Source organism: Xiphias gladius, chromosome 24, assembly GCF_016859285.1.
Source record: "Xiphias gladius isolate SHS-SW01 ecotype Sanya breed wild chromosome 24, ASM1685928v1, whole genome shotgun sequence".
Taxonomy (NCBI): domain Eukaryota; kingdom Metazoa; phylum Chordata; class Actinopteri; order Istiophoriformes; family Xiphiidae; genus Xiphias; species Xiphias gladius.
Window position 1 is genome coordinate 26338824 of NC_053423.1, and position 13288 is coordinate 26352111.

At 37.2% G+C, this 13288-nt stretch overlaps 1 protein-coding gene across 3 annotated transcripts; it reads left to right on the forward strand.

The window, feature by feature from the left end:
- Window positions 1-5355: 5355 nt before the first annotated feature.
- Window positions 5356-12763, forward strand: rnmt (RNA (guanine-7-) methyltransferase). Of its 3 annotated transcripts, none has more exons than XM_040120912.1 (12): window positions 5414-5458; window positions 5776-5855; window positions 8479-8669; window positions 8762-8891; window positions 9215-9340; window positions 10354-10469; window positions 10588-10769; window positions 11074-11238; window positions 11612-11729; window positions 12038-12136; window positions 12211-12244; window positions 12556-12763. In XM_040120912.1, the coding sequence occupies exons 3-12, from the start codon at window positions 8487-8489 to the stop codon at window positions 12591-12593; spliced, it is 1191 nt and encodes a 396-aa protein (XP_039976846.1). In that variant the 5' UTR covers window positions 5414-5458; window positions 5776-5855; window positions 8479-8486; the 3' UTR covers window positions 12594-12763. The 3 variants fall into 3 exon arrangements, with proteins under 3 accessions (XP_039976845.1, XP_039976846.1, XP_039976847.1); XM_040120913.1 differs by lacking the exon at window positions 5776-5855 and adding an exon at window positions 5655-5729 and having other exon boundaries at window positions 5441-5458; XM_040120911.1 differs by lacking the exon at window positions 5776-5855 and having other exon boundaries at window positions 5356-5458.
- The last annotated feature ends 525 nt before the right edge of the window (window positions 12764-13288 follow it).

The window sequence follows — 13288 nt, forward strand, 5'->3', positions numbered from 1 at the left end:
GAGTAGTATTCACTTGATTCAATTCAATCTTATTTATATCGCGCAAAGTCATAACAGAGGTTATCTCGGGGCACTTTTCATATAGAGCAGGTGTAGACCGTACTCTTTATAGTTATATTTACAGAGACCCAACATTTCACCATGAGCAAGCAATTGGTGACCAATCTCAAAATTAAAAATACTTCCGGGAGAAGGAGACAGGGCATATCTCTCTGCTCAATGTATATCGACGTGCAACGACCTGAGGAACAGTGTTTAATCATTAACTCATGCCAATAAGGCATTTTTAAATTTGAATTCGAAAAATTGAACTTGAAATGAACAGCAATGTTGTTTCTCCTTTGATTGGCTGTGGTCTGTTACACCTGTAACCACACCCAACACTGATTTCACAGTGTACTGGAATACACCTGTACATTACTACTGCCAGGTGAGAAGTTTAATGATGCAAGCCAGCAAAGACAAGATTTACAGGTAGGGTTAAGGTTGATCTTTAAGAACCTTGTGAGTCATTGGATTTAGGTTCTTCTGGTGTTTGTACTGTGTTTTACAAACCAGAAGGTTTGACTCCGCCTGTCACCTTGTAACGTCTGACTCCAGGTGTTTCTAGAAAAGAAATCAGAAAGCATTTTGATGACGGACAGTGTCAGTCATTTATCAGTCAGTCATCAGTTTCCTTCCTCTGCTGTCAGTTTTGCCAATGTGTCAGATTTTCTGTCAGTAAACTCAATATTTTCGAGTTTTCTCTGTTTTCTATCATGGCAAACTGAATATCTTTGGGTTTTGACCAGAATGAGACATTTGAAGACTGGATCACCTTGGATTGTGAGCTGAAGGAGACAGGAAAAGACTAACTGATTAATGAAGGAGACAGTCACTAGATGAATCATTAATGTATTAATAGTCATTCATTGTGGTCCTTCATCAAAGGTCAATTGAGCTTTTCCTCATCTGTTCCCACTCACCTCAGATCTGTTGTTTTATCTGAATCAGCTGACTGTGAGGTTAAAGGCCAAACTGCTTCAAGGTAGAGCTTGATGTTTATTGCATCTGATAAGTCACATAATCAGATAGGTTGACCTTATAAGGAGGTGGCCTCTGAGATGTTTTCTTATGATTAAAGTGAAGAATTCATAACTGTTATTAGTTTTCAGGATTCCTGCGACGTGAACTGATTTTTATGTTTAACAGACATACCAGACAGGATCACTGTATGAAACTGATCCAGGATCAGCCTATATGAAACTGAAGTACACTGTGTCTGTCTGCATCAACTCAAAAGTTAAAGAAAAAGATTTAATCAGTTTCTGTTGAACTCTTTATTAACATGTGATTTTCACTGAACTAAAGTTCCTCTGTGGACTTTTATATAAACAAAGTTTCTGTTTACATTCAGTGTTTCTCACTAAGATTCACTGAGTCAGTGAACTCTAACAAACATACTGTATATTTCTTCACTATAAAACATGTGCACAGATGAATTTTGAACATTTCAAATCCTGCTCAGTCCATCCAACACCCACACTTGCAGCATTTGTAAGTATTCAGTTCTGCGTGTGTGATGTTTCTAAACCTCCAGACTTCAAACTCAACTCTGACAGACTTCAGTCATCGGTGCTGTGTCCGTCATGTGTAAACTGTCATCAGGTCTGTGAGGCTGCTGGACCATGAGGGGTTAAAACGAGACAAGACTGAAGACCTCAGTTATTTAAATTATATATTATAATAATACATTATATTCACATGAAAATATTAACTGAGGATCCACATTGTAGGAGGCCTGATTTCTTCTCTTATTTGGATGTAAACCAACCTCCACCTGTCAGACTGCAGATTACGACTAACTCATGTAAATTATTAAACCTCTTTTTGGACGAAATATAAAACCTCAAAACACCACTAAACTCATATATCAAACATTAAATGAAAATAATTTTTTTTTTTTTTAATTTTTGTCATTATTTTTCTTTTTCTTCTTCTTCTTCTTCTTCTTCTTCTTATTGTTGGATTATGGATTTAATTCCACAAGTGTTAAATGTCTCACCTGGTTGCAGTAATGTACTGATGTACTCCAGTACATTGTGGCATCATTCATGGGTGGGGTTACAGGTGAATGAGCACATCTCTGAACGTATCAGTGATGCTGTGGTCAGAGGTGAAACTTTCATCCAGAGGGGTCAGAGAAACTCTGCTGTGATGTTTTATATTGTTCGTCAGTCTTTAAAAGCTGTAAAAGGTAAACCCAGATCTGTTTTCTTCTCATTAGATTTATCAAGTGGATCAGTTTTTAAAATCAATCACTGAGTTTGATTTTTGCAGTTAACTCTTTCAGCAGCTGTTGATTTATTCTGTGTGAAAACTGTTTGACAGATTCAGATGAGATCAGCTTCATCACAGAGCTGTGGTAATTTGTAACATCTGTATCATTAAAGGGTGATTCATGTGTTTTCAGGTGTGTTTTAATACATTACTCTCACGTCCATGTAAAGAGTTTTAGTGGACACATTTAGTTTGTAGATTCTGTGTTTTCCTTTGAACATTAAAGTTCAGTATGAGCAGTTTTAGGTGTTTATTATACGGTCCTGTTTTTCTTTTATTTTTAAAGTTTAATATGTGATTTAGAGGATGTTTATATACATCACATTCATTAAACTCAACAGCTGAGATTACAGCTACTTAGATATGCTTAAATAGATAGCTTTAGCAGAGGTTTAGATTGGTTTTCAGTCTCCATTATGACCGTATGTAGCTGCTGCTTCCTTTGATTCTGCGGAGTGACAAACTGAATGATTAAATGTCTGTTCATTATAATGTTTCATACTATAATTTTTCATTTACAGATATATCTGTCTATTTAGTTTTAATGTGGCAGTTTGATCTATGTGATTTTGTTTGTAATAATAATAATGATGATAATAAAAATTGGTGAGTTTATTAACACTGTACTCTTAACTCCGTTTTGATGAAATCTGTAATTTCTGTATTTTGTGTTTAGAGTTTATTTAATTGGCTTTAACATTTTTATCCAATCTGTGAGATCAACTTTGTGAAGACAGAGAAACATTAAACATGAATCCAGAAATCTGAGATAAAATCTGTATTTCATTTATCACTGGATGAATGAGATTGTTCCTGTTCATTATCTTTCTGGAGTTTTGTTTGTATAGTGAAAGTGAAAATCTCAGTTTGAAAGTCGTTATTGACAGATTCACAGCGCCACTCGCTGGATGTTTACTGTCACTACACTGTGTACTAGTACTACTGCTCCTGCAACACCAGTATTGTAACACTGTAAACACATCTACACTGTAAAAAAACTACCATGCCCACACTGTAAAAAAATAGGACAACATCAAACAGGACAACATCCACACTGTAAAAACTACAACGTCCATACTTTAAAGGACACAAAAACAGTAGTAAACTGTCAGGTTAGTCAAACGTTTTTATGTAAATACATTAGGATCCCTCTGAAGGAACATCTGTATTCCTGCTGGACGCCACTCTTTTCTGATTATTTCATTTATTACACCATGTAAACATGGTCCTGAGTCAATACAATCTCAATCTGAAGATTCTACCTGAAAGTTGTATGAAATTGTGAAACTGTTTGTTTAGCAACAAAATATATTACAAGTATTTTCAACTTGTTTTCTAAGTTAAGCAAAGCTAAAACACTGAAAACGTTTACAGTGTAAAAATAAGAAAGACATTTCAGAATCTCTTAAATTAAATGCACTTTATTTAAATATTAAAGATTTATGCAACAGTTATTTAGAGTACAAATATGTAGAATAAATATTAAAATTACATTACAATAATTAGTAAAACTACACTATAATAATAATAATAATAATAATAATAATAATAATAATAATAATAATTGGTGAGTTTATTAACACTGTACTCTTAACTCCGTTTTGATGAAATCTGTAATTTCTGTATTTTGTGTTTAGAGTTTATTTAATTGGCTTTAACATTTTTATCCAATCTGTGAGATCAACTTTGTGAAGACAGAGAAACATTAAACATGAATCCAGAAATCTGAGATAAAATCTGTATTTCATTTATCACTGGATGAATGAGATTGTTCCTGTTCATTATCTTTCTGGAGTTTTGTTTGTATAGTGAAAGTGAAAATCTCAGTTTGAAAGTCGTTATTGACAGATTCACAGCGCCACTCGCTGGATGTTTACTGTCACTACACTGTGTACTAGTACTACTGCTCCTGCAACACCAGTATTGTAACACTGTAAACACATCTACACTGTAAAAAAACTACCATGCCCACACTGTAAAAAAACAGGACAACATCAAACAGGACAACATCCACACTGTAAAAACTACAACGTCCATACTTTAAAGGACACAAAAACAGTAGTAAACTGTCAGGTTAGTCAAACGTTTTTATGTAAATACATTAGGATCCCTCTGAAGGAACATCTGTATTCCTGCTGGACGCCACTCTTTTCTGATTATTTCATTTATTACACCATGTAAACATGGTCCTGAGTCAATACAATCTCAATCTGAAGATTCTACCTGAAAGTTGTATGAAATTGTGAAACTGTTTGTTTAGCAACAAAATATATTAAAGTATTTTCAACTTGTTTTCTAAGTTAAGCAAAGCTAAAACACTGAAAACGTTTCCAGTGTAAAAATAAGAAAGACATTTCAGAATCTCTTAAATTAAATGCACTTTATTTAAATATTAAAGATTTATGCAACAGTTATTTAGAGTACAAATATGTAGAATAAATATTAAAATTACATTACAATAATTAGTAAAACTACACTATAATAATAATAATAATAATAATAAAACACCATAATAATAATAATAATAATAATAATAATAATAATAATAAAATTACATTAGAATAGTTAGTAAAAATATACAAACACCAAACTTTACCAGATGAAACATTACACAAAATTAATATGAAAACAGTAAGATCAGTCTAAAAACATTCAGATGTTGAATTTTTACAAGGAGTTTTCTAAGAGCAACTCAGACTGTACCATTTAAATAATCTCACAGTTACTCGTGTTGATTTTACTTTTAAATATAAAATAACTGAATAATGTCAACGTGTTTATGATGTTTGTAGGTGTTCAAGTCAACCAGGAAATACTAAATTAAGAAATTCCTCAACGGAGTTTTGTGGTACAGCAGATGTGAGGGTATCTGATAAACTGTTCGCCGTCAGCTGATAATCGAAGTGATAGTACTGTTAGTCACAGAACCGTTCTTATAGTTCTTAGAGATCGGTGCCGGACTGAGGACTATCTATAATCGATATATTGATCAGATTGGTTTACCTCCAGAAAGACCCGTTTTTTTCTTTCGACGTTCCTTCTATAAGTACCGCCTTTTTTTCCTCTGAAGATATGCAGAAATGTGACGTATGCACAGACGGAAGCTACTCAGCGCGCACGCGTCCTGTCTGCTGCAACCGTGAGTTTATTGTTTTCTTTTAGTTTTTAAAATAATGTTAGAGTTAACAGGGAGTTTCAACGTTTGTTTCTTATGAGCGGACAGGTTTCATCCGGTTCGCGTTTCCGAGTGGTTACGGTCGATCTCAGACTGAAAACACAGGTGTTTGATTTAACCTGTTAGCATGCTAACTGCTAAATGCTAACATTTATTTTAGCATTGGATTTGGAAACGGAGCAAAACAGTTGAAACATCAGAGCAGCTCAGTGAAGTTTGAAGTAAAGTTTCCTCTGTAAGTAACTGAAGTAAGCACCAATCCTGTCCCTTTCACCTCCCAGTGACAGACCAGTCAGACCAGTGAAATCGGTCTTATTCTCTAACTAATTTGGATCAATGTGTGACCAAGTGATTCGGTTAGGTACGTAAGTATTTGGACTGTGACACAATGTTTTTGTAATTGTAATTTTTGTCATTGTAATTTTGCCTCTGTTTACCAACAAAATGGATTTGAAACGAAGCGATCTAGATGTGAATGAAGGGTAGACTTTATGCTTTAATTAAGGGGTTTTTGCCAAAAAATTGCATTAACCGTTTAGGAATTACAGCCATTTTTATACACAGTTCCTCATTTTCAGATGCTCAAAAGTAATTGGACAAACCACCATAAATATATTTTTATTTTATTTTATTTTATTATTTTTAATACTTGGATGAAAACCCTTTGCAGTCAGGGACTGCCTGAAGTCTGGAACCCATGGACATCACCAAATGCTGAGCTTCCTCCCTTCAGATGCTTAGCCAGAATTTTACTCTGGCCACCTTCAGTTCCTGCTTGTTTGTGGGTCTTTCTGCCCCCAGTTTTGTCCTCAGTCAGTAATAGGCAGGCTCAATTGGGTTGAGATCAGGTGACTGACTTGGCCATTGAAGAATATTCCATTTTTTTCACTTGAGAAGTTGCTTTCGGGGTAAGCTTTGGGTCATTATCCATCTGTACTGTGAAGCCCTGTCAACCATCAGTTTTCCAGCATTTGGGTGAATCTGAGCAGTTAGTATAGCCCTATATACATCAGGGTTCATCCTGCTACTTCTATCAGCAGTCACATCATCAATAAACACCAGTGACCCAGTACCAGTGGCAGCCGTACATGCCCATGCCATAACCATTTTTGACAGATGATGTGTTATGGTCTCAATTATGAGCCGATCCTTTCCTTCTCCCTACTCTTCTCTTCCCATCGTTCTAGGAAAAAGTTAAACTTGGTTTAATCTGTCCAAAGAATCTTGTATCAGAACTGGGCAGGCGTTTTTAGATGTTTTCTGGAAAAATGTAATCTGGCCTTTCTGTTCTTGAGTGTTACCAGTGGTTTGCACCTTGTGGTAAACCCTCTGTATTTAAATGAATGATTATAGACTTTGACATTGATACACCTACCTCCTTGAGAGTGTTTATGACCTGGTTAGATGTTGTGAAGGGTTTTTCTTCACCATAGAAAGATTTCGTTGATCATTCACTATAGTTATCTTCCATGGTCTTCCAGGCCTTTTGGTGTTGCTGAGCTTTGCCAGTGTATTTTTTTCTTTTTAAGAATGTACAAAATTGTTGATTTGGCCACTCCTAAAGTTTCTGCCATCTGTCTGATAGGTTTGTTTTGTTTTTTCCAGCGTAATGATTGCCACCTTAATTTGCACGGACTCATCTTTGAATCGCATATTGAGGGTTCCCATAAACAGCCACCAAATGCAAATTCAACACTTGGAATCAACTCCAGAACTTTTATCTGCTTAATTTGTCATAAAATAACAAGGGAACAGGCTGCACCTGGCCATGAAACTGATTGTCAGTCAATTGGCCGATGACTTTTGAGCCTCTGAAAATGGACTATATATGTTTTTGTTAACCCCCTGATTTAAAGCTGAAAGTCTACACTTAAATCACATCTTGGGAGGCAAAATTACAAAAATTGTGTCACTGTCCAAAAATTTATGAACCTAACTGTATTGCTTCACAGTTCAGAAGGTAGTGATCAGACATAACTAATGTGGTGGGGAGACAGTCAGAACAGAAACCACTATACTGCAGGATAGAATCTGGTCAAGCGTGTTACCACTGTGGTTAGTGGGTTCACGCACAAACTGGGTGAAACCAAAAGTTTCAAGAAGTGCCAGAAAGGTTTTCCTTAAAGTATCAGAGGCCTTATTCAGGTGAATATTTAAGACACCTATAATTAGAATCTGATCAGAATGAGAAACAAGGTCTGAGATAAATTCTCCACATTCTTTTAAAAATTGTGAATCGGGGCCAGCTGGTCTGTAGAGTACCACAAGGTCGAATGGTTGGAGTCTGTCACCCTGGGCAAAGCCAGTTAAAGCTGATGGAGATGGTTTTAATATGAGAGCCTCAAAAGACTCCCAATCTGATATCCAAATTAATGGTTAAATGGAAAACAGACATGTAGATTAAAGCAGTGGCCCCAGCTTGTTTGGTACCCCGAGCAACATGGGCATTGGTAAACTCGAGTGGGGAAGCCTCATTTAATGATAAGAAAACATTTGGTTTAAGCCAGGTTTCACATAAACCAATCATATCCATATAATGCTGAAGAATCAAATCATCTATCAGTGAGGCTTCAACAGACAGTGATCTGATTTGAATAAAACCGGATTTGAGGGACTTGTTGAGGCTGGATGTTTCAGTAATTGGCCAAACTGTAGAGCTACTAGTAGAGGAATTTTATAAAAATGGACAATTTGAGAAAAACGTGGAGATTGTTCTGAACATTTAATTTTTAACTTTCTGTGTTTGTTTTTCTGTCCTTCAGTTGGTCCTGTTGGGACACTCCAGTCGCTGTTATTAAAATATTTAGTGAAACTGCTCTTTATCAGTGGTTGTTAAACTAATATTTACTAAAATAACCAGGTAGTCCTCATCACTGAAGTCAATAACCCTAACCTTAACCCCTGAGACTCCGTCCTGTGACTCCTGAGACTCCTCGACCATGTCATGTTTAACTATTTCTGTTTCTCTGTGTTTGTGTTTTCAGAGTGAAAGATGGAACTTCAGTCTCTGAGGACAGAAACAGTGAAGGAGGGAGAAGAGAGACAGAGGGGAGGAGAGGGGGAGGAAGGAGAGACTGCAGGAGGAGGAGGGAGAGGAGGAAAGACCAAGAACGCAGGTATGAAGAGGAGACATGAGGAAGAGGAGGATGAAGAGACCTCACCCACCAAGAAGAAGGTACATTTACTTGAGTGATTTCCGTCACTCTGATCTCATCTGATAGGTTACTGATATTCTGAAATTAATGATGTGTGTTATTGATCTGTCAGGTGATTGATCACAGTGTGAAGGTGGCCAGTCACTACAACAGTCTGCAGGAAGTTGGCCTGGCTGCTCGAAGTCGAAGCAAAATCTTCTTCATGAGGAACTTTAACAACTGGCTGAAGAGTGTCTTGATCGGTAACTGATCAATAATCAATACTGTCAGTCAGTTCATCAGTCCTCACTGTTCAGCAGTTATCAGTTCCAGATATTATCAGTCAGTACATCACCATGAGTCTGTGACTATCAGATTGCAGTAGGTGTTTTAGTAACTAAGGTTAGGTGACGCTCAGTGAGTTCAGTTCACCTCAAAAGGAAGTCATTGATTGTAGTTATTAGTTAATTAATTTTTTACAGAATAAAAACATTTGAAAACATCTAAAAAAGCACCTGAAAACACTTGAAAGACCTGACGTACATTAAATTCCTTTAAGTTGATTGGTTGATGGTTTGTTTGACAGGTGAGATTCTAGAGCAGGTTCGAGGGGCGGGACGTCAGCAGGTGTCTGTGTTGGACCTTGGCTGTGGGAAAGGAGGAGACCTCCTGAAATGGAGAAGAGGCGGGATCAATCACCTGGTCTGTGCAGGTAGTCAGTTATTATTGATTAACATTACCTATTCCTCTGATCAGACGTTGTCAGGTGCTCTCTCACTTGTTTGTTCTTATTCTGCTTACTCGACTCCTTCACGTCTTCCTGATGTCATAATGACATCAGGAAGAGGCTCACTTACCTCAGACTCACCTGTGTCCCGTGGATCTGTCTGGTCCTCATACTCCAGGACTTTTGCGTTGCACTCACCAAGGTTTGGTTGTCTCAGCCTCTGCAGTCACTTGGCAGGTATCTCTGTGTGGACTACCTAAACTCAACCTGGACCAGACTGAGCTTGTGTTCCTTCAAGGGAACAAATGCTCAAAGTGGTGCACATTACCATGACAATACTGTGGTCATGGGGCTCAGGGGTGACTCTGAACATGGCAGCGGCAGCTGGGGGAGATTCTTCCTGTACAAACCCACACACCACATCTCCTCTGTTTAATATGTAGAAACAGAAAACATGACACTGCCCTTTAACAAGCCGGCAGCCGCACAGTTTGGAGAGAATTATTGACCATCCAGCAGTTATCTTAGCATGAGCGTCTTTGACTGCACACAGCTCTCCAAAAGAGTGGCCCTTACAAGCTGAGTTACACACCCTCCAATTCTAAATAAGAAGTACTGTATGTTATCACATTGCCAAGCCTTTATTCCAAGAACAAACAACATTTAAATAAGACAACTTTAGAATTACCTGCAGTTTCATTTCTCCCCTTTTTGTAGACACTACTGCCTACCCCACACCTCAGCAACACTGTAATTACTGAATTTTTTCACATTGTAATCACTTACACTACTCGTCATTATAAAAAAAATCCCATTACTGTAATGCTTTACTAAATAATGTGTTACTGCCCAACACTAATTTTAAGTTGCCTTCATCAGAAGATTCTCATATATGAATGAAGTCTAATTAGTTTTAATGTTAATAATCACCACGTAACAGGGGTTGTTGGACATAACATTAATTCATATTCAAGAATTTTTTCTTTTTTTTTTTTTAGATATTGCAGGAGTGTCTGTGGAGCAGTGTCAGAGTCGTTATGAAGAAATGAAGAAAAAAAGTCACGTTAACGAGAAAATCTTCAGCGCTCAGTTTATTACTGCAGACTGTTCCAAGGTAAACCTACAACAGCTAAATATTTCTGTGAATCTAATAAAGTTTTCCTGTGTGTCCCTTTGGGGTCTCTTTGCCTACTTGTGGAGGTTATTCTAACTATTTTGACGTCTGTGTGCAGGAGATTTTGTCAGAGAAGCTGGATGACCCTGAACTGATGTTTGACATCTGCAGCTGTCAGTTTGTTTATCATTACTCCTTTGAAAGCGAACAGAAAGCTGACACGATGCTGAGAAATGCCTGCGAGCGCCTGAAACCCGGAGGTTACTTTATCGGAACGACGCCAGACGCCTTTGAACTTGTGTAAGAACAAAGATGTATATTTTTATATATAAGAAGACAAATACGGTGCTTAAATGTTTTATAACATTACCCTGTGTTTCCTAGTGTGTCCCTCAGTGACTGGTGGTATTTTTTGATGTTGCTGGCAGTCTGTGCAATAACGACATAATGATTTTTATACTGTCTGAACGTGCGTTGAGCTCGTTAATGTGACTGATTGTCTGTCAGGAAATACATAAAGATTAGTTTATTGTAACAATGTCCATGACCGTCCTTTCTCTTCTCTTCTTTTTTTTTTCTTCCTCCTCCTCCTTCTACTTTGCAGTAAACGTGTGGAGGCGTCGGACTCTCTGTCGTTTGGTAATGAGGTTTTTAAAGTTTCCTTTCAGTCCAAAGGTTCGTATCCTCTGTTCGGATGTCAGTATCACTTCAGCCTCGACGATGTGGTCGATGTTCCAGAGTTCCTCGTCTACTTTCCTCTCTTTGAACAGTAAGATTGTATTTTTAGTGCAGAAGATGTTTGACTGAAGAGAAAAAAAAAGATAACTAAAGCCTCAACAGCTCTTAAAATTAAACTGCTGTAAAGACTCTACTGTTATTAATGTTAAACTATTTTATTGACTCTGTTGTGACTGTACAGTAAAACTACTTCATTGACTCCACTGTCACTCTGCTGTAAAACTCATGCATTCATTACACTGTCACTCCATTGACTCTACTGTAACTTTGCAGTGCTGACTCTATTTTAAAACTACTGTAAAAACTCTATTAATATGACTCCACTGTAAAAACCACTGTGTCGAGTGTACTGTCAATCTACTTTTGTTGAATCTGCTGTGACTCCACTTGTCTGTTTGTGTCAGCATGGCAAAGCGTTACAACATGCGTCTGGTGTTGAAGCAGAGATTCTCGGAGTTCTCTGAGGAGAAAGTGAAGAAGGAGCATCATCGCAGCCTCATGATGAAGATGATGGCTCTGGAGGTAAAACTATTAATTATCAATCAATAATCAATCAGTTATCAGTAAACAGGTTCCCCTGAAATCAGATAGATGATAAAACACACTTATTCAAGAAACCTTGGCTCATTTACCACTCACTCACAAGTCAAAGATATTAACGAGAACTTGCCAACGCCCCTCTTGGCTAAACAGTCAAGGTTGTAAGAAAAGCCAATCAGCACTTTCTATCAGAACCTATCCGATAAGTGAATAAGTGATAAAACTAATGATTAATAATAACTTTAAATTCACAGAACATGCAGTTAACATAGTGACTTGTTATGTCTTAGCCATTTCCCTGTGAGGATGGAGGTCGACAGGCTACAGACAGCAGAGAGTACTGCCATGCTAAAGAGCACTGTAGCAGAGCTGGAGTCAAACTACCACTGGTGAGTAAACTGACAGTACACTGGTTCAGTCTTGTTGAGTCCTATTTGGTCTAACAGTGTTTGTTTTTGTGCAGGGAACTCTAAGCAGATCCGAGTGGGAAGCAGCCAGTAAGTTTCTCCATTTAACTTTTAGTTTAATCATCATGTTAACTTCGCTTTTACTTTAGTTGTCTAAGTTTAAAGAAACTACAGGTTTTTAATCAAGAAGTGATAGAAAACTGCTGTCTTCATTTTTCTCCTGTGACGAAGATGAGCAGTTAGGATTAAGGTTTATAATAGTTATCCTAACCCCAACCTTATAAATGATGACATGTTGAATGAACCTGGAGGACAGGAGTCTTCAGTAAGAAATTGTTAGACACAGTGTAATAACTGTTTATAATTTACTAAAACCTTCCCCTGTCCTGTGTTTTGTACAGGTATCTACCTGGTATTTGTCTTTCAGAAGATGTCTTGATGCTGAAAAAAAGTCTTGTTTGGCTTGCAAACTCACCTGCTGCAAATCAGCTCACCTGTTCTCCATCTGGTGTTTGTACAGTGTTTACCTTTTTTCTTTGAAAATTAGTTTTTGTTAAAGTATGAACTGTTTGGGTTTGTTGAAATTAATTAAAACTAAATTTAAAGTCAGTTCTTGTTGTGTGTTTTTGTACATCATAGAAAACAACCCTGAAAGTCAGACTCAGGGTCCCGGGGAATGTCATAGTGACTCAGGGGATAGGGTTAGGAAAACTATCTCAATGGCCCTCCCCGTGACGTCCGATGACTAGGAAGGCCCTGCTGAGGTTGATCAAGCCCCAGTGTGTCCCATAGTCAATTAGGTTTTGGTTTGTGTTAAAAGTTTAAAGTCATTATTGGAGTTTAGAATGATGTTTATGTGTACAAAGCTTTAAATTGTCTCTTAAGTTGTATAAATTGTAATTTGAATTAAAATCTTGATTCTGATTTTATTTTAAGTTTTGTATTTGTGACATATTGTACAGTTCCCCTAAAAAAGGATTTGGATTTTCAGATTTACCACCTTGCCAACACAGACCAATTGGTAACACGGCTAGGTAGCTCTAGTCTGGCCAATCAGGGCCAAAACTTCAGGGCCTCTTGGGTTCCTGTCATGCAGGATCCAGATGACATCTTCTAAAAACAGTATCCCATGTC

Bases quoted from the DNA above. Each gene is read 5' to 3' on its own strand.
- rnmt (XM_040120911.1), top strand. From the start codon at position 8,487: ATGGAACTTCAGTCTCTGAGGACAGAAACAGTGAAGGAGGGAGAAGAG. The intron at 11,239-11,611 runs GTAAGATTGTAT...TGTTTGTGTCAG, and splicing joins TACTTTCCTCTCTTTGAACA to CATGGCAAAGCGTTACAACA. The intron at 11,730-12,037 runs GTAAAACTATTA...GTTATGTCTTAG, and splicing joins TGAAGATGATGGCTCTGGAG to CCATTTCCCTGTGAGGATGG.